The following is a 21,794-nucleotide window of genomic DNA, read 5'->3' as shown; positions in this document are numbered from 1 at the left end:
TACTCGTACCGCGTATACTGCTTCCTCCGGTCGTTGTTGGGAGAGGAGGCGGCATTGCCGTCGACCGCCAAGCCGACCATCGTGCCTTCAGCCTCGACTCGGTGATCGCCCAACTGCATCCCGTCGTTAGTCGTTGGGTATGCCAGTATGTGCGGGTAACTAGCTAGCAAGGGGATCAGTAGTTAGTCAACGTTGCCGGCCATTGTTGTGCTTATTTATGGCTAGCAGCTGGCTAGGGGATTGAGGGTTTTACAATTTACCCCTGCGGCTACGCGGGAATTCTTCTCTGGAGCACAGGAAGACTAAGTGGTGCACACAATTCCCAGCACACAACCGTATGTTGTGTCACGTGCTATCACACACGTGTTAACATAAGGACAGGTATGTGTAACTTACAAATCATCACACACGAGTACTCGCATCACGCATCATGTGCGATGCTCCTAGCCACCTTAAACAACTCATTTGCATTTTCAAAGTTTTTTGTACACACATAATCGCACACGAAACAACTGTAGCAACTGTCAGCAAGGGTTAGGGACACCATAAATATCATCTCTTTCCTCTCGCAGCCCCCAAATCTAGCCTTCTTCTCTCCTCTGTCCTCGCCTCGCCTCCACAAAATCCTTCGCATCACACATGTCCTCAGAAACTCGAACCACCCTCTCCATCGCGGAAGGCGCAGGGGAGACGCGGCTCATACGCGCACCGGAGCCCGCGGCAATGGCGGCGGTGCGCGCTAATGAGGGTGCGGCGGCCTTGGCGGCAAGCGTGGAAGAGCTGGCGGTTGTAGCAGATCTGTTGGGGGTGCTACTTGTGAGCTGTGTTGGAATTTTCTCGAAGAAGAGAGGATGATGCAGTACAGTAGAGATAAGTATTTTCCTCGGTTATGTAACCAAGGTTATCAATCCAGTATATGAACCAAGCAACACTATATAAACAACATCTACGCACAAACACCAAATACTAGCAAACCCACGCGTAGAGGGGGTGTCAATCCCTCAATGGTTACGAGCAGGTTAAACAGTATAGTTTTTGATAGATAGATAAAAATAAAATTGCGGCAAGATATTTTTGGTTTTAATATATGATAGAAAATAGACCCGGGGGACATTTTTTCACTAGAGACTTCTCTCATAAAATAGCATACGGTGGGTAGACAAATTACTGTTGGGAAATTGACAGAAAAGCAAATAATTATGACAATATCCAAGGCAATGATCATGTATATAGGTATCACGTCTGAGACAAGTAGATCATAACAATTCTGCATCTACTACTATTATTCCATACGTCGACCGCTATCCACCTAGTGTATTAAGTTCATGAAATAACGGAGTAAGGCCTTAAGCAAGATGACATGATGTAGACAAGAAAAACTCACGGATGAAATAAAATCCCATCTTATTACCCTTAATAGCAATGATACATGCGTGTCATGTCTTTTTCTGTCACTGAGATTGAGCACCGCAAGATCGAACCCATAACAATGCACCCCTAGCAAGATAAATCAATGTAGTTGGACAAACCAAACCAATAAATCAAAGAAGAAATACGAGGCTATAACAATCATGCATAAAAGAGTTTAGAGAAAACTCAAATAATATTCATGGATAGATCTGATCATCAGTTCATCGGATCCCAACAAACACACCGCAAAAAGTCATCGCATCAAATACATCTCCAAGAATACCGAGGAGAACATTGTATTGAAGATCAAAAATAAAGAAGAAGTCATCTAGCTAGTAACTATGGACCCATATGTTCGTGGTAAACTACTCACGCATCATCGGAGGGGCAGCAAGGATGATGAAGAACCTCTCTGTGATCGTTTCCCCCTTTGGCAGAGTGCTGGAAAAGGCCTCTAGATGGGATCTTATGGTTCTGGAAGTTGCGGCGGTGGAAAAAGTATTTCGTGGACTCCCTGGTAGATTCCCAGATTTTAGAGTATTTATAGATGCGGAGGTAGGTCAAACGGAGGCCCGTGGGCCCCACTAACCACCAGGGCGCGTCCTAGTGCTTAGTGGGCCACTCCTTCGTCTTCTCGTGGCCTATCGAAGCTTCCAGGGTCTCTTATTGACAGAAAAAATCTCTAAAAAGTTTGTGGCATTTGAACCTTGTTTAGTACTGATATTCTGCAAAGTCAAAAACAAGCAAAAAAAAGAACACCTGACATTGGACACTAAGTTATGATCCATACCGCTGTACGAACCGATGGTCGGTGTTGGATAGCTTGCGGGGTCTGGAAAACCGTGTCGGGACGGATACGGGGTTTGAGGTTCGGGTTGGAGATGCCCTAAGGCTGGTCATAGTGAGGAGTAACTTAGACTAGTGTCATGTATATGAAACTAGTCTAAATTACTACCCCTATAATGCAAAGTAACATAGTTGTAATGTCATACTCCCTCCGTTCCTAAATGTAAGTCTTTTTAGAGATTCCACTATAAACTACATACGGATGTATATGGACATATTTTAGAGTGTAGATTCACTCATTTTGATCCGTATCTAATCCATAGTGAAATCTCTAAAAAAAGACTTATATTTAAGAACGAAGGGAGTAGATGACTTCATTTATTAGCTTGTAGACTCATCCTTTCTCGGAAAACGCTATGTTACAGTAACATATTATATTACTCTAAGGCCGGTCATAATGGGAGTATCTTAAGCGGTGTCATGCATGCCAACTAGACTTTTTGGATGATATGACACACACTTAAATAAGGAAAGAAAGGATGTGGTATCATATCATGATACCGTATCATATTGAATGTTGTACTACTTTGTGTCATGCATGTCAATTAATAAAACAACCTAAAATACTAAATTATGATACTATGCATTACGGAAGTAGTATCATACACTAGTATCATATTACGACCAGCCTAAACACCTCTTCTCTCATTAACTACATGCCACATAGGCAAAAAAAATAAAGTGCATTATGTTACTATCTAAATTACTCCCACTATGACTAGCCTAATACTCGTCTACCACTTTATTATTGTTTCTATTCATTCTCGCCACGTCACACTGTGACATGAGTTGAAGGACACCCATGGCGACTCCGCATTCTACTCCTTGCCGGCAGCCGCAGATTCCCTGAAAAAAACAGCCGCCGCAGATACAATACAAGAAGCTGGCCGTCTACTCTGGTCCATTCCTCGTTCAGTCCATTTGATTCACGATATTAAGAAAACGAACGTACGTAGGCCAACACTTTCAAACCCGGAATTAAGACCCAATCAGCCGTACCGGAATTTAACGAGCAATCTAGTCACCTTTGCGACCACCGCTAAGCTAGTCCACGGCAGCCAGCTATCACCATCAAACCACCGCCACGGCGTTCGTTTCTTCCATCACTTGCGCATCAGAAGTTCAGAACACTACACACCACTGTATCGAGCACCGTCCCGACGCACAAGACAACCGGAAACCCAGCCCGGCTCCGCGGACGCCCGCCCGCCCGCGAAGCAAACCCCACGTGCCGACCGGCGACCGGTGGCACCCTTTCCCGGCGGAAGCAGCGGCGCAAGCCGACGACGAGCCCGCAGCGCAGCGGCTCGACGATGACGCGCCCGCAAGTACGGAAGAGAAAACGCGCGGCAGCCGCTGCCGCCGGTGCCGATAGCTGGCAGCATCGCGGCGCAGCCAGTGCACACCACAGGCTCTGATGGACGGACGCACAGCTAAGCCCGGCATGTGACCTACCTGAAAACGACCGAGCGTGTCTCCGGGGGACAACGCACAGTCACAGGAGGCAACGCGACACGCACAGTCACAGAGCGCGACACGCAACGGCCGGCGGCAGCTAACACGTCTCTCGCATACGGGCGGGCCGAGGCAACGCGTGGGCGCATCTGGGGCGTCGGCCCGTCGACGTGTGGGCCTGATCCGTTCCCGAGGAGAGGGCTCCAGCCTCGACGTGCAGCGGCGTCGGCCTGATCCGGACCGTCGAGGCGCGATCCGTCGGCTCGCACGCGTGGAAGGAACGGTCCATCGGCCCGTGCGCGAGCGGTGGACGGGGGTCGCTGATCCGGTGGCCCCGGCCGGACATTGTTTGGGTAGCCCAAGCTGTGTACTGGATGTCACGCGTCCTTCTCGCTCGTCCAAATAATTCGTTGATCGTGACCAATTTTTCCGTTTAAAAAAAATCAGCGGCTCCGGGACGTCATGCTAGCATCACGAGTACGTCACTACCAAAACCTCTCTTTTTTTCCTCTTGAGTTTTTCCCCATCTTTAATTATGTGCACTGCGCCCAACCGATCAAGTACATGTTACCTCTTTCTTTTGACATGAAGTACATGTTACCTCCAATAAACAAGAGTTCGTGGTACAGGTACCGACGAGCTTCGTACTTAGCCATGCGTACGTGTCCGCCGTGTATGCCAATGTTGATCGCATTACTTTAAAAAATGTTGTGATCTCAAAAACCGTTCTACTAATATATTGCCGATCTATCCCATTCTTTACTGCAAGGTTACATGCTGAATAAATGGGCGCTAATTTGGTCAACCCAACTAGCAGTGCTACGTGGTAAAATATTGCATCCTTCATTCCAAAGGAACACAGCACCTTTGCTAAGCTACTTAGCTAGCCTAGGTGATTCATATTTAAGCTTAGCACACAAGCGTCCGATTCGCATTTCGCGCTAGATCCATCCCGGAACACAGTGCTCTCAACGCAAACTCCGGCGAGACTGAGATAGCCCACAACATGAAAACGCTTGGACGCATAATTTTGACCTGAAAAGCAGCGCAATCACATGCATTTTGTCCGTAGCGTGGACACCTCACGCTACTTGGCTGCATGTATTCCGGGTTTCAGACGCAAGCAAACAAGAACAGCCGCAGAGCTAGCTAGCTGCCCGACTTAACCACGCTTTGCCACTGTGCTCATGGTGTATCACATACTCGAGCATAGATACCAAGCAGCCAGCTGAGCGAGTTGTCACGATAAGATCGAACCAATCGGGCCATGATGTGGGCATCAGGTATTTAGGCTGCCCACACCTGAGAAGAAATGCGGCTGGCGTGTGGGGCCAGGGCGATCGACGTCGCGGCCCCACAGCACGCGAAATACAGCGATCTAGCTTTTGTGCATGTGAAGAAAGCTATTATCCTCGTCAGCTCCACGGGATTGTTTATCTGTCTGCGTGTTTGTTTATGCAGTGGTTTGGTTTGCACACAGAGAAACGGCCGCTACGACGGGCCTAGCTGCATCCGCCCCATATTACTTCCTCCTCAAAACATGGCCTGCAATGCACTGTACAAAGCCCCAAAGCTAGCTAGTTTTCAAGCCCTCCTGAAGAAAGCCAAACTGCCAAAGACTGCGCATTGACAAGTCTGTTAAGTTATTAATCATGAGCAGAGGAAACCAATTAGCAGTTGAATTCATTTCACACACTGAGAGGCTTCATCTGTAAATTAACATCTTGTCTCGGAGGATCAATCATGAATGCACGTCACCGGCTAGCTCGTCCTTCAACGACCCCGGCCGTAGGGTATATCCTAGTTTGGTGATGCAATCTCGTCGTTTGTACACCACACACACTTGGCATGCTACGGACAACGGATCTAGTCTAGCCAAGCTGTAGATGGGTCGCGTCATGCGTGCGTCCGCTCCCGCTGGTTTTCAGACCTGCGCGCCTTAATCATGATCGTCGCGGGCGGGTTCCGCGTTACTGTTGCGGTTTGCAGTTCAATCATGGAGGTTGGCTCACCGTCCATCGATCCGCGTCGATGTAGTACTAGTATAGATGTACGTCGGTGATGATTGCTCCTCATCATGGCACGTAGGAATAGGATTAATCAAGCTAACAACCAATGTCAAACCAAACAATCACATTGATTAACAAACAGGAGCTGACAGCTGCCAGGTTCAATTGCGGCCACGTACCCATTGAGGCGTAGGCCTTTTTTTCCCAAGAGAGGCCGATCCGATGCCCGTTGTTAACCAACTGACGGTTATGAGTAGTAGTTAGCTTGAAATGCGTGGAAGATGTTATATTCAGATCGAGTTCGAGAAAATCATATGTATAGCAAGTAGCAACGTCTTTCGCGACCGTCGGCTCGACCGTTTCCGTCAGCACAGCCAGGTCACCACACGAGAGGATTCAGTTCCGAACCACCTGAAAGGGACACCAATGGCTACACCCCAGAGACTGCGATCGAGCATTGCAGAATCAAGCCTCCTGCATTTCAAAACCATGCACCGCTAATTCGCCAGCACCTCCAGGCTCCGCGCTATGTGATCATACATACATCTCTACACTACACAGTACACACACAGTACATGTGAGGATGCACGTACTACCACCACACAATCACGATCGAACCTATCCAGATAGCAAGAGGGAACATGGGGGGGTCATTGTTGTGGCCAGGGGCGTCCGTGTCAAACTGCGCCATCGTAACCAGAACGTACACGACCGTAGGCTCCACGGGTCGTCGAGTTGGAGTCCCCATCGCGTTGTGATAACACGTTACTTGCAAGGGCCTCCCCCCATGGATCGTCCCAATGACTGCGAGAGGGACGGCCATGTGAGGCATCCATTTCTCTCCTCAACTGCCACGGCAATAAGTCTCGGTCCCATGATTGTTTCGAGTCTTAAAAAAGATAGAGCATTTGTTTACCATTCTGTAAATCTATTGACAGTGCTATTGATTTTGGGAGAAGAAAGGTATGGGATGGGACAGACACGCACTCATCACAGGTGGCGAGGGAGCCGGGCCGGCCCCCCCTGGGCGCTGGCCCACCGGTCAGGGACCTGGGGTGGTGTGTTCGGAGACAGTTGGGGCTGCGCGGCTCACCAAAAGGCAAGGCCCCTAATGCGGCCCAACCAGTATATAAGCATGTTAGCATGTCGCATTACTCGACAGCCCGCACATTCACTTTGCCATTGCTTTAGCCTTTCTGCTGTGGCTTGCAAGGAACGTCGGAGGAGCAAGGACTGAGCGGTACCACTGCTTGCCCGCCGGCGGACAGACACCGCACCGGGGCTCGTTTGCTTGCGGGCGGCGGCGGCGGCGGCCAACGATCGCATCGCGTCGCGGCGAGATCGATGGCGACCAGGTGCTTCTTCCCCAGGGACGCGGTGGCCGGGCGGCACCAGTCCAAGGCGGCCGCGGAGGCGCTCGAGCACCTGCACCACGGGGGGCGCGTCCTGTCCCGGGAGGAGGTGGGCGGCGCGGTGCGCGTCAAGATCGTGGTCAGCAAGCGCGAGCTCAAGAAGATGGTGGCCGCCCTCGGCACCGGCGGCGAGGTGGCGGCCGCTGCGGCGTCTGCTGATCGCCGCAGCCGCCAGCGCGCGGCGGGCGGCGGCACGGACGCCGAGCAGAGGCTGCAGTCGCTCCGGCGGCGCAGCATGCGCAGGGCGGCGGAGGAGACGAGGCGGATGCAGGCGAGCGGGGAGTGGGAGCCCGGCCTCCAGAGCATCCCCGAGGAGGTCTACTGAGTTACCGCTAGTGGTCTAGTAGATGATGGCGCCGTCGGTGATGGTTAATCACTTTACTAATTATAAGGTTGGGTTTTGATCACCTCCTGCTAAATGCTACTCGTAGTAGATGTATGTGTACAGTGCTCTTGATTCGTTCCTGTTCCTTAACTATGAGGGTTAAACTTGTGCTGGTTAATCCTCCTCCGCTCCTCCTCCATCAGCTTGTGCAATTTTTTCCGGTGAAATTTTGGAGATTGTGTGAAACAGATGAAGAACGAGAGGTGACCTGACTAGAATGCAAGAGCTGCATTCATCTGAAATACTTTCACCATCTGCTATGTGTGCAAAAGTTCATCTGAAATACTTTCACCATCTGCTATGTGTGGAAAAGTTGAGGAGTAAAAACAAGTGCTGCCGCTGTCAGGTTAAACTATTTGTAAACTGTGGGTTCGTGGCTGGACTGTGCTACTTTGGGTGCCTTTTGAGCTGTTGTGTTCTTTTGCCTTTCTGTTGGGCATAGAACATAATCAAAAAGTAGTATTAGCGGGTCGTTAGGAGTTGAGCAAAGCAGAAGCGGTGCCGAGATTCCATCGCACATGGCCAGATGTGTGTCACATTAAAGAAACGAGCTCCCCTTTGTTGTTTCTGCTATCCACTACTGTAGTTGCAGGCGGCTTTTGCCATGCTGTGGCTGCTGTTCGCCGCTGCGGAGGGCCATTTTCTCCTCCTTGTTTATGTATTTTTCGCGCACAAAATAGGGCGATCAAGACCTGTTTCTTTTTCTGAATTTTCGCGCCCATGACAAAATGGAGCATAACTTATCAAGCAGCCTACTGTAAATCCATATTTTCTTGCTCTAAAACCAAAACTGGACTGTAATTTCTCCATAAAGAAATATAAGAGGGTTTAGATCATTACTTACTTTGCAGAGGAGTAGTATTTTCGCTTCGCAGCATGCTAACAATCGTGACTGAAACCATTCGGACGGGTGTGACAGCTTTAATCTTTTTTGTGTGAAATTAACCTGACATTCAGCATCTTATCTCTGCAAAGCAACAAACATTAACATACCTGCTGCCCGCCAGTCTAGAATCCAAACGAACACATGTGAGCAGAGCCGCAGTCCCGTGAGTGTCGCCGGCACACGGGGGGCGTGTCCCATCCTCAGCTCACTGACCCCACGACAAACACCGTACTGTCAAATTTCCCCCCAAATGCAACGAAATATCAACAGCAGTCAAGTCCATTTCCATGTCCAAGCCGCTGATTAAACCAACCTGATTTGATTTGATGCATTAGTACCGTTCGGCCCATCAGAACCAGCAAGATTCAGACACGCAGGCAGATGTAGGGCAGGCTACACGAAGATGAACACGAACCACCGGCAGGCGAAGAACAATAATTCAGCAATTATGCCCCGCTTTTCGTCCCCTGTACGGGGCATTGACATATCAGCTCCGACGTAATAATTCGTGGCATCGCTGATCGCTCCCACTCCTCCTACCCCTGCTAACTACTCAACCATTGCTTCGGCCTCACGCAGGCCAAGGCGATGCGTGGACTTGGGCTGACAAGGCGACAACGGGACGCGGCATCGACCAGCAGGCAGATCTGCCCTGCCTCGAGTCTCGACGTCGTTGCCACAGCCCACACACAGGCCCAGTTGAAAGCATACGTGTAGGGCGTGGAAAGATCGCCTCTGCTGCGAATCAATCTGTGGTTGAGATGGTTAAGTGGACAGTGGTATCCTTAACCCATCAGGGTTCAAATCCTGATGCTCGCATTATGAGGCGTTTACGATAACTTCGTAAATCTCAAGATGATATGTTCATAGGGATGAGTGTATGCGCGTGTATATAAGCGCTTGTGTATGCTAAAAAAAAGCAAGATCGATGGTGGAGTGCAACATTTGGGAGTTGCAGCCGGAGCGGGGCACGTAAGGGTTAATACTCGCGTTGACATATCTCCCCGAGGTCTCGTCACGGGTTACTTCAACGAACCTACTTACGTTCCTAGGCTGGCAGTTTACTCCATGTAGGTCAACAACGTTTTATTATACGGATCCGTTATTCCTGATCTAATCTAGCAACAAGATGCATGTATAATCGAAAATGCCTTTTGGAGCTCGGCATCCATGTATAATGTACTATATATGTATATAGGCCGCTGTTGGGTGCGGAAGTACGGAGCACTCCTCCCCGCAAAAGTGGTGGATCCAGAACGGAAACGACAGAAATGCACCATGTGTTTTATTTTATTTTGCGGGTGAAATGCATCATGTGTTTTATTTTATTTTGCTAGTGAAATGCGCCATGTGTTTTATTTTATTTTGCTGGTGAAATGCACCATGTGTTTTACGATGTTCAAGTGGTTCCTCTTCACAACGCAAGGTATTCATAACAATGCTGCTATACTTGAGTTGCATTTTTCTTTTTTGAGACAAACTTTTTTTTTCGAGAATACGTCTAGGTGTATCTTAGCTTTATAGAAAGCAGAATTGTAAGTACAAGAATACTACCGCCCATTGCGAACAATGAGCGTAGCATGAACAAACACACTCCGGTAAGACCAATACAACCACCAACAGCTAAACAAAACTATAAAGCAAACGCGTTTGTCCTAACTGAAAACAACACCGCGTCTCGACCAACGCCGGGCACCTCCGAAGACCACGATCTCTCACCGAACTTCACTTGTCAACGCACCATCCACTATGTATGCCTAAGAGGAGATGACAAGTGAATGGCAGAACTTGATCAGCTCCGAGAAAGACACCGTCTTGGACACACCAATGACGGTCGTACATAGCGCCGCCGAAGATCAAAAAAGGACCACGACAAACACCGGAGGAAAGCAATGAGGAACCAAGCCGTGTCTCCAAACATGATGCTCCCAACAGAGGAGCGACGTCAAGGACGCCGCCGTCATGTCGATCCTATCGAATCGAGGCTTTCGCCCGGAGACAACAACCAACTCCACATGAGCAAGGGAAATGCCGAACACACCTCGACGACGCCTCCAAGAAGGGGAACGACACCCACGGGTGCCATCGTCGCCGGCCCGACAAAAGCCGTGCAAGATTTTCATCCAATCGTCGCACATCTCCGCACCTCGAAGAAATTGGGCAGCCCGTCCAAATAGCTTCGCACTGCCGCCACCACAACACCTTGCCGTCGCATTTGCAAAGCCGAGGACCGCCGACAGACCGCACAGCAAAGAGAAGCGCGGTCCAACAAACACCATCCACCTAGCTGAGGGACAACAACCACCCAACACCTCCGGCAAGAGCCCGAACCGCCGACGAAGGCTATCACCCGCTCCAAGGGACAACCTTGCGACGACCCAGCACCTAGCCACGGACAACTCCCACGCTGGCACTACTAGGAGAGCACCACCGCTCGCCACACAGCCCAGAGGTAGCCCGACGCTTGCTGCTCGCCAAGAACTCCATCCTAGCCGAGCCATCACAACACCGCCACCGATCTGGTTGGTAGATCACGACGTCGCCTCCAGATACGCCACCGCACCAGTCCGCCTCACCAAATCACTGCCTGCCCCAGCCAAGACCACCGCTCCTTCACGCCTCCTGCTGTGCACTATCGACGGCCACCACCACACCGAGCCACCATTGCAGCCGCCCGCACCACCATAGTGCCCAACGGCCATGGAGGGTCGGCGTCACCGCGCCTGAAGGAAGCAGCGGACGAATCTGGGCCGGCTAGATCTAGATCGGGACGAGCAGGATCGGACGGGAACGCCCCACCACCACGACCACCGCGTCAAGCCGCCGTCGGAACTTCGCCGTCCCACGCCGCCAAGCTCAGCCGACGGAGAGCGCCACACCATGACCAGGAAGGAGAGGGGCCGCGCCGAGGAGAGGGGCCGCGCCGAGGAGAGTCCCCGCCGCCACCGGCGCTGCCCGGGCTTTGCCCGGCAGCAGCTCCTGGCGGCGGCGAGGGGGAGGAGAGAGACGGGGGGAGGCCGCCGGCGGAGTTCTAGGGTTCCCCCCCGTGTCGCCTCTAAGGAGCAACGCGGGGGCCGCTTTTGAGACAAACTTTAGTTGCGTTTGGTATTACTGGGAATTGGATGTCTCTTTTTAATCTAAGAAAGCCAATCACTACTATAAGTACTATTGCAAACCATTCATATTTTATTTTTGCACTATATCTACTGTATTCCAACTTTTCTATGGCAAAAACTCTTCAAAGGAAACCATAGAATCATCAAAACAAGCACACAACACAAAGAAAACAGAATCTGCCGAAAACAGAACAATCTGTAGCAATCTGGGCATTTCTAATACTTCTATAACTCAAAAAATTCTGAAAAATTAGGACAACACGAGAAATTTGTATATTAATCTTCTGTAAAAAGAATCGGTATTTTATCGCACTTCTGTTAAAACGAAAATTATTTTCCTGGGCGCAAAAGTTTCTGTTTTTCAGAATGTAGCATTTGAAGCATTTTCACCAACAAGATAACTTTTCCGAGGATGGAGTTGATTCAAACATGGAATGAAAACAATTTTAAAATCCCAGCTAATTCATGTGTAATAGTTCTTTTAGAAATGATCGGAATGATATGTGTGCGAAGTGTTATGACATTTTTGTAAATGATTCCTCATGTATACTGTGATGATGAAATGATTTGAGATGTTACGGCTTTTTTTTTGAAAGTCCATGAGATGTTTGTATCTTTCTGACCTGTTAGAATATAAATCATTTTCTTTGTGGTCACTTCAATTTTTTTGTATAACATCCTGTTGTGCTCTAAAATTTTCCATTTTAGTTTCTTTCTGGATCATGTTGTGCTGTTTGATTTCCATATAGATCAAACAAGAACAACAATGATATGATCCTACATTAAGTTTTTTCTTTTACACAATTTTGGGACATTTTTATTCCCTTATATGTGTTAATTTTTGTCATTTTTATACTTGATTTCTTATGAATAATACTGTCTGCATTTTTGTGACTTAATTTAAAATAATTTTCTATAGTATTACTTACTGTTTCTGTTGGAGAAACAATTTTAACGACTTAAAACAATTTCCTAGATCGTCTAATCATTTTTCTCTTCTTAAAAATCAGTTTTGTTTTCTAGCGTGGGTTTATTCTTTGTTCCCTTTATTTTTGTTCCCTCTATTGTTGCCACCAGTTTTTTGTGTAGACACGTGTTTGATGCCAGTTATCCAACTAACCCCACTTCTCTGGATCCACTAACCCCCACTACACACCACTTATACCGAGGAACCAACTACCAGAGAGGCCACTACCCCCACTACCTCGGTCGCTTGTAATTTCTCTGCATCTCTGCCATTTACCCTCCTCCCCATCCCTATATATTACTCATTTTCTAGGTCTCCTGCTCTATATGCGTCCCGACCCTTTCTTCTTGCTCTTTCTAGTTCTGGTCGAGTTGTGTGTTCGAAGGTTTGTCTTTCTAACATCTCTTTGTTCGTGCTTTCAAGCTTCTATTCTTAGTTTTGTTTTGTTGATTTCCATCTCTCTCTGTTTCTTTCTTGTTTCCAGAAACACTCATAGAAGGTACTGGGTTGAAGTAGGCACAAGGTATGAAGTTGGATCTCCCATTTTCTGTCTTTTTTTTAAATAATGTTTGCTGGTTGTCTCGCATTTTAAATGTCTGCCATTCTTTTTTGTTAGATGGATCATGCTGGTCCTGGTGATGGTTCCAAGAAGAAGGTATTTTCCTTTTGCTTGTCACTCTTCTTTTGATAACATTTAGTTCTAACTAAACCTTCGATTGCATTTTTAATGTCTGCCCTCTTTTTGTTAGATGGATCGTGCTGGTGGTGGTGATGGCTCCAAGAAGAGGTATTTTCTTTTTTTCTTTTTTCACTATAATGTTGATAACATTTTAGTTCTAAACATTCAACGCATTTATTCATTAATTTTGGTCAATTTTAATTGTTTCAGTTTGTGCTGCTGAAGGTTTTTTCCTTTTTCTTGTCACTCTTCTTTTGATAACATTTAGTTCTAACTAAACCTTCGATTGCATTTTTAATGTCTGCCCTCTTTTTGTTAGATGGATCATGCTGGTGGTGGTGATGGCTCCAAGAAGAAGGTATTTTATTTTTTATTTTTTCACTATAATGTCGATAACATTTTAGTTCTAAACATTCAACGCATTTATTCATTAATTTTGGTCAATTTTAATTGTTGCAGTTTGTGCTGCTGTGCAAGTTTTACTATTTTTCATCTGCAGAGTAGATGCGAATTTCAGTATGTTTTATGTAATTTTCTTCCTCTCATAAATACGGTGTGCAACTTTCTGTCGAATATTCAATGAACCCCGATATGACATACATAGACTCTTTATTCCCATCTGGATGGACATACTTTGTCGAAATCTGTGTCAGTGTGCTATATCTACCTCATTTAGTCTGCATATTAGATTTCTCGGTGCAACTTTGTCTCAGATAATGTATAATTTTTCAACTCCACCAACTGTGTGCATTTTCTCTTTAATGGTCATGCAAAAATGAAATTATATATGCATGTCTCTTGTTTAATGTGCAATTTTAGTTTGTTGTTTTTTCTTAGTTGATTGATTTTTATGAATTATTTGTTACTTTCTAAATTTAGACTCGTTATGCTTCCAACACGGGCAAGTCTGCTGCCAAGAAGGTTGATGAGGTATCGATAGAGTTTTTTTTGCTACTTGTTGAAGTGATTGCTCAACTATTAGTTTATAAATTGTGCATTTTTCATACATTATCAATGATTTTTGTAGATAACGTCTGCAAGTTTTGCATGGACATCATGAAACCTCTTATTGAAATTTTCAGCAATGATTTAACTTCCTGTATGTATACGATGCAAGCCCATTTCTTCTAATATAGAATGTGAACATTTAAATACAATTTTTCTGGTTATGCATTATTGTTAATTAATTAGTACCCCCAAACCATTTTTACTTCTTGGATTATATGCTTTATTTTTGGCACTTGCAACTAAATGACAGTGCTGCTTATTCATGCAATTTCTTTGATAAATTATTTCTGCCAATTATAATAGTAATAAAAAATGCATTCTTGTTTATTTTTGATCTCTTACAGTTTAATATCAGTATGCAAATTTTTACATCAATTCTTGTGAAAAATTTATTCTCAAACATGTTCCCTGATGATTCATAATGTATGCTACTATTGTAGGTTTTTCTATGTTCTTTACAATTTTTCCTATCATTTTTAGGTGGTTCAACTAGGACCAAATATTCCAAGTGCAAGTATGAAGAAATGGCTAGTTCTGGTTCTAAGAAGATCGCCACAACTATGGTATTCATAGTGTTTAAAATTTAATGATCATAGTGTTTCTACTTAATAAATGTTATCCATTTTGTCAGTGCTTGAATTTAATTTAGTTACACATACTTCTAATGTGCTCCACACTATGATCATTAAATTTCTATCAATTGTACCTTTTTCTTCATTTACTTAGTTTGTTAATGTTTTATTTACAAATGGTCGTAACAAAAAACATATTTCGAATGGAAATGTTGCCGTTTAGGCTTGTGTCTAGTGAATTCTACAAACACTATTCATACTAACGCATGCTTGTGATTGATACGTCTCCAACGTATCTATAATTTTTTTGTTGTTCCATGATTATCTGTTTTGGATGTTTAATGGGCTTTAATATGCACTTTTATATTATTTTTGGGACTAACCTATTAACTGGAGGCCCAATGCCAGTTGCTGTTTTTTTTGCCTATTTCAGTGTTTCGCAGAAAAGGAATATCAAATGGAATCCAAAAGGAATGAAACATTCGCGAGGATCTTTTTTTGGAACAAACGCAATCCAGGAAACTTGGTGTGGAGGTCAAGGAAGCAACGAGGTGGCCACAAGGCAGGAGGGCGTGCCCAGGGGGGGTAGGCGCGCCCCCACCCTCATGGGCCCCTCGTAGCTCCACCAACCTACTTCTTTTGCCTATTTATACTCTTATATCCTAAAAACATTCAAGAGAGCCACGAAACATGTTTTACACCGCCGCAACCTTCTATACCCGTGAGATCCCATCTTGAGGCCTTTTCCGGTGATCTGCCGGAGGGGGATTCGATCATAGATGGATTCTACATCAACACCATCGCCTCTTCGATGATGTGTGAGTAGTTTACCGCAGACCTTCGGGTCCATAGTTATTAGCTAGATGGCTTCTTCTCTCTCTTTGGATCTCAATACAAATTTCTCCTCGATGTTCTTGGAGATCTATTCGATGTAATTCTTTTGCGGTGTGTTTGTCGAGATCCGATGAATTGTGGGTTTATGATCAAGATAATCTATGAACAATATTTGATACTTCTCTGAATTCTTATATGCATGATTTGATATCTTTGCAAGTCTCTTCGAATTATTAGTTTGGTTTGGCATACTAGATTGATCTTTCTTGCAATGGGAGAAGTGCTTAGCTTTGGGTTCAATCTTGCAGTGTCCTTTCCTAGAGACAGTAGGGGAAGCAAGGCACGTATTGTATTGTTGCCATCGAGGATAAAAATACGGGGTTTATATCATATTGCTTGAGTTTATCCCTCTACATCATGTCATCTTGCCTAATGCGTTACCCCTTTCTTATAAACTTAATACTCTAGATGCATGCTGGATAGCGGTCGATGTGTGGAGTAATAGTAGTAGATGCAGAATCGTTTCGGTCTACTTGACACGGACGTGATGCCTATGTTCATGATCATTCCTAGATATTCTCACTACAAAAAAAGACACATCCGTAACATTTTAGGCCGAACGAATTTTTTTTCTGTCATACATATGACACTTCTATGACGATAATTGTGACAAAACCCGGTATCATCATAGATGTGGTGGGCTCCTACTTCTATGACAAAAAATCATGACAAAAATGGGCTTTTCGTCCTGGGCGGGCCGGAGACGCAGCTGCATGACATTCTTTGGGCCGTCCATGACGGAAAAAACTATGGTAGAAGCGAGGGGGAGGAAAATTTCGGGGAGTTCCCGGTTACGGTGGGAGATCGGGGGCCGAGCGATGCGCGCTTCTCTCGTACACGTACGCGCGTGTGTGCGAGGTGTTGGCTCTAACTGAACCCGAGCGAGGCGTTGGGCTCTAACTGAACCCGAGCGATTGCACTGCAGGCTACGCGTTACTGAACCCGAGTGATCGATTGATGGCAGTTAACTGGACCCGATCGAGCGATTCTTTCGCTACTGCTGCTAACTGAAGCCGATCGATGCTGCCTCTGTATGAACAGTGAGCATTGCGGGGGGGGGGGGGGGGGGGGGGGTTGGATGAATAGTTTCCGGGTGGGGGTGGATGAACATGACCCGTTGGTGTTGCCTCTGGATGAACAGGACCCTTATCGATCGAGTCGGTTGGGGCTGGATGAACAGGACCCCGTGGAGGGCTGGATGAACAGGACCACCCCATGGAGGGCTGGATGAACAGTAGACGGTGGAGGGCAGGATGAATAGTAGCCCGTGGAGGGGTGGTTGAACAGGAGCCCGTGGAGAGGGCTGGTTGAACAGTAGCCGGTGGAGTAGCGTGCGGTGGACGCTGGATGAACAGGAGCCCGTGGATGAACAGTCGCAGGTGGAGGCTGGAGGAGGTCGACGGTGGATGAACAGTAGCTCGTGGAGGCTGGAGGGGGTCGACGGTGCAAATGAACAATATCCCGTGGAGTCCCGTTTTGCGGTACGCCACACCCCTCCCGATGAACAGGACCCCCGTTTCGACCGTAGCGCTCCAACACAAGTCCGTTTCGTACATTTTGCGGTACGCCATACCCCTCCCGATCAACAGGACCCCCGTTTCGACCATAGGAGGTCCGTTTCCTCCGTTTTGCGGTACGCCAGACCCCTCCCGATGAACAGGATCCCGTTCCGAACGTGGCTGGTCGAACACAAGGCCGTTCCCTCCGTTTTGCGGTACGCCAGGCCTCATTTCCATCGCCTGTTCCGTCCAAGCCCTCCCGATGAACACGACCACGCATTCCGTTTCGACCCAGCCGGTTGGCTCCCGCGTGTTCCGTTGCCTTCCCATGAACACAACACATTCCGTTGCCTCCCCATGAACACGAGACGATGTTGTTTCTTCGTTCCGACCCAGCCATGTACACGAGCCCTGGCCGTACGTATGCGCGAGTAGGCATTTGAGACCCCGCCCGTATGTACACATACGTGGCCATATTTTCTTTCTTGCACCCTGGCCGCTGTACGTACGTGTACATGCTACGTGCGCGCCTCTACTACAACACGTGCGCGCCTCTACTACAACACGTGTGCGCCTCTACATCGACCAGTATGTGCGTACACGTTCGCGACCAGAATGACAACGCTACGTACGCTTCGACCAGGTGGGTCCCGACTGTCAGGCACTTCCTTGCGTGCGAAGATGTAGCTGGTGGGTCCCAGCAGTCAGGGGCAAACATTTTTTCGTGAAATACGGTGGCCCGTCCGGTGGGTCCCCGCTGTCAGGTGGAGGAATAATTATTTTGCATGTAATAAGGAGGCACTTCCTTGCTGCGGCCGTGGACCCAGCTGTCAGCCTCTCCACGTACAGTCCACGTTCGATGGAAGCCGTTCCTTGACCATGTTGACCATGCCGCGCCGAGAGCACCAGGGCAGTGGACGACGTCGAGGCCAAGGAAGGGGACGACGCGGAGCTGGGGAAGACGCGGCAGTGGATGCCCACGCGTAGAGGAGTATGAGGGTTCACTGGTTCGCTGCGGTGTGAGGCTGCCGTCGCCGCAGAATAACAGGGGGTGTGGGTGAGTAGAGGGATGGCCTGGCCAGCGGTGGGAGTAGTAGGGGGCGGTGAGGCCTCCGCCGCATCGCATCCGGCCATGGGAGGCAGGATCACGAGGCACGACCGGCGCTGGTTTGGGCGGCTGGAGCAAGAAGACCAGAGGTTGAAGAAGCACTACGGCCGTTGGATGGACATCGTACGATCACTGGAGCTAGAATCGTGCATATTGACTAAGTTGACAAAGCCCTCCGTCCTCATCAACTTAGTAGGCCCCCAAGTCAGCCTCCCACCAAGGTGGGTCACAGCTAGCAGGGGGGTATTCATTTTTTGTGCGTAATAAGGAGGCACTTCCGGTGGGTCCGAGCTGATAGCAGGGGGAACATTTTTTCGAAAAATACGGTGGCCCGTCGGGTGGGTCCCAACAGTCAGGGGCAAATGTTTTTTTCACGATATATTGGTGGGCATCCGGTGGGTCCCTGCTGTCAGGTGGAGGAATAATTATTTTCCGCGTAATAAGGAGGCACTTCCTTGCGGCTGCCGTGGACCCAGCTGTCAGCCTCTCCACGTACAGTATTTTTCTGATGGAATTCGGTCGTTGACCACATTGACCCCGCCGCGCCGACAGCACCACGGCGGTGGACGACGGCGAGGCCTAGGAAGGGGACGACGCGGAGCCAGGGAAGACGCGGCAGTGGATGCCCACGCGGAGAGGAGTACGAGGGTTCACTGGTTCGGCTGCGCTGCCGTCGCCGCAGAATAACAGGGGGTGTGGGTGCGTGGAGTGGAGGGATGGCCTGGCCAGCGGTGGGAGTAGTATGGGGGCGGTGAGGCCTCCGTGGCAGCACAGTCGGCCACGGGAGGCAGGAGCAGGCGGCACGACCGGCGCTGCTTTGGGCGGCTGGAGCAAGAAGACCAGAGGTTGAAGAAACACTACGGCCGTTGGATGGACATCGTACGGTCAGTCGAGCTAGAATCGTGCATATTGACTAAGTTGACAAAGCCTTTCGTCCCCGTCAACTTAGTAGGCCCACTATACTGGGTCCCAGCTAGCAGGGGAAGTATTCATTTTTTTGTGCGTAATAAGGAGGCACTTCTTTGCGTGCGAAGATATAGCTGGTGGGTCCGAGCTGTCACCGGCGGTAACGTTTTTTTCACGAAATACAGAGGCCATTTCGGTGGGTCCCAGATGTCAGGTGGAGGAAATCATTATTTTGCGCGTAATAAGGAGGCATTTCCTTGCGTGCGCCGTGGACCCTGCTGTCAGCCTCTCCACGTACAGTCCACTTCAGATGCATGTTGGTCGTTGACCACACTGACCACGCCATGCCGAGAGCACCAGGACGGTGGACGACGGCGAGGCCTAGGAAGGGAACGAAACGGAGGCGGGGAAGACTCTACCGTTGTTTTTGTTTTCCACGCGGAGGGGAGTACGACTATACAAGGGTTTACTGGTTCGTTTGCCGTCGCCGGAGAATAACAGCAGGTGTGGGTGAGTAGAGGGATGGCTAGGCCAGCGATGGGAGTACAGTGGGGCGGTGAGGCCTGCGCGGCAGCACAGCTGGCCGCGGGGAGGAGGGAGCAGGCAGTCCCGCCGGCGCATGCTTAAGCGGCTGGAGCAGGAAGAGCAGAGATTGAAGAAGCACGACGGCCGTTGGATGGACATCCGACAGTATACAAGCCATCTGTGGAAAGCCTCAAATCTGTGGAAAACAACATACATCCCATCTACCATGATTTCAAATAATTTATAGTCCATTTGCTAATTCTTACGGGTTTTTTTGGAGCCCATATTTTTAATGTTAGCATTACAACCCATATTGTGGGCACGGTTAAAAAATTATACGAAATTTTGCATATGTCGGTGCGGTCTGAACTGTTTTTAATTCCGAAATTTCGAGTCACATTCAGACTGATTTTAAAAATAAATGTATATCAATATAAAATCCAATAAATTGTCCATGCATAAAAATCAATGCAATTTAAAATCTCGAAATGAAAAAAAAGATATTTAAAAATAATTGCCGGTTTGATGTGTTCTAAAAATGTACAGCCCATTTCTCATTACTGATAGGCCATTTTCTCAGCCAACCGAATGAAGCTCTCCTCGTCTTGAAAGATTTGTAACCCAACAGGCCTAATAAAGCGACTTACTTGACAAATCACAAAAGAACGGGGCTAACCATTTTTAGAAAGAAAAAAAAACTACTGGGCTGGTCTGTGGTAGACATAAAAGAAAAGGCTGTCTAGACAGGCCAGAGTGTCCCGCATAGCCCACTTAACACCCTGCTTCCGTCTCAAAAACAAATTAGATAAATGCCACTCCAATTATGGCGATTCATAAAAATGCCACTGCAATTTCCAAACTTTGAAAAATGCCACTGCAATTTCCAAACTTTGAAAAATGCCACTACAATTTTTGCAAACTTTGAAAAACGCCACTGCAGTTTGCAAACTTTGAAAAACGCCACTCCAGACTTCGAAAAATGCCACTAGAAATGGCATGAAATGGCATTTTTCAAAGTTTGGAAATTGTAGTGGCATTTCTCGGATACACCAGATTGGAGTGGCATTTATCAAATCAACCCAAAACAAAAATAATTGGGCGAGCTGCTGGGTTCCTGGTGTCAGCCGCTCGTTGTGCAATTCTCTCGTTTATTGACTACGTTGACAATGGCATGGGACCCAGATGTCAGAAATCCACTAGGAGGAGCCATTTTTTATTGGCTTGAAATAAGGAGGCACTTGCTTGCGTACTGCCATGACCTTGGCAGGTCCCTGCTGTCATCCTCTCCGCGTACAATCATCTCCTGATTGTGTACGCGTCAACTTGCTAGGTCCACAAGTCAGCCTCTAAACCGTGGAGGACAAATACAACCCATTTTCTCTGCGTACAGTACCAGTTAGTCGTGCTTCAAAACTGACCGACACGCCATTAAAAAAATAAAGGTCGATAACTAATGCGACACCTCGGGCCAACACGGCCAGATCGCATTTTGCACGAGAAATTACACACCATGTTTCCTTGACATGTGGTCCCGTTCCAACATATCAGTGAGACGACGGCGAGTAGTAGGAGTATTTCCGAACGGACGTGTAGGCCGGGACGCCTCTTCGTGAACCGTGGCAAACTCGCAACCGTCCACCGACACTTCGCCTTTCCCTCTCGATTTGGAACTGCTGTCGCACGCTCTTCCTCTCCCTCCTTGATGACCCACAAGTATAGGGGGACCCACAAGTATAGGGGATCTATCGTAGTCCTTTCGATAAGTAAGAGTGTCGACCCAACGAGGAGCAGAAGGAAATGATAAGCGGGTTTTCAGCAAGGTATTCTCTACAAGTACTGAAATAAGTGGTAACAGATAGTTTTGTGATAAGATAAATTGTAACGAACAACAAGTAACAAAAGTAAATAAGTGGCAGCAAGTGGACCAATTATTTTTGTAGCAAAGGACAAGCCGGAAGAAACTCTTATAATAGGAAAAGCGCTCCCGAGGACACATGGGAATATCGTCAAGCTAGTTTCATCCACGTTCAATGAATTCGCGTTCGGTACTTTGATAATTGATATGTGGTGGACGGTGCTTGGGTGCTGTTCTTACTTGAACAAGCATCTCACTTATG

General features: G+C 47.7%; 1 protein-coding gene across 1 annotated transcript; it reads left to right on the top strand.

Annotated features, from left to right (window-relative positions):
* The first annotated feature begins 6,857 nt into the window (after window positions 1-6,857).
* LOC125514038 lies at window positions 6,858-7,759 on the top strand. The gene has a single exon (XM_048679284.1). It carries the CDS (start codon window positions 7,065-7,067, stop codon window positions 7,455-7,457), a length of 393 nt encoding a protein of 130 aa, XP_048535241.1. The 5' UTR covers window positions 6,858-7,064; the 3' UTR covers window positions 7,458-7,759.
* Window positions 7,760-21,794: the final 14,035 nt, after the last annotated feature.

This window comes from Triticum urartu, chromosome 6, assembly GCF_003073215.2.
Source record: "Triticum urartu cultivar G1812 chromosome 6, Tu2.1, whole genome shotgun sequence".
Taxonomy (NCBI): Eukaryota; Viridiplantae; Streptophyta; class Magnoliopsida; order Poales; family Poaceae; genus Triticum; species Triticum urartu.
This window is presented reverse-complemented; position numbering and strand designations above follow the sequence as displayed.

Bases quoted from the DNA above. Each gene is read 5' to 3' on its own strand.
- LOC125514038 (XM_048679284.1), top strand. From the start codon at position 7,065: ATGGCGACCAGGTGCTTCTTCCCCAGGGACGCGGTGGCCGGGCGGCAC.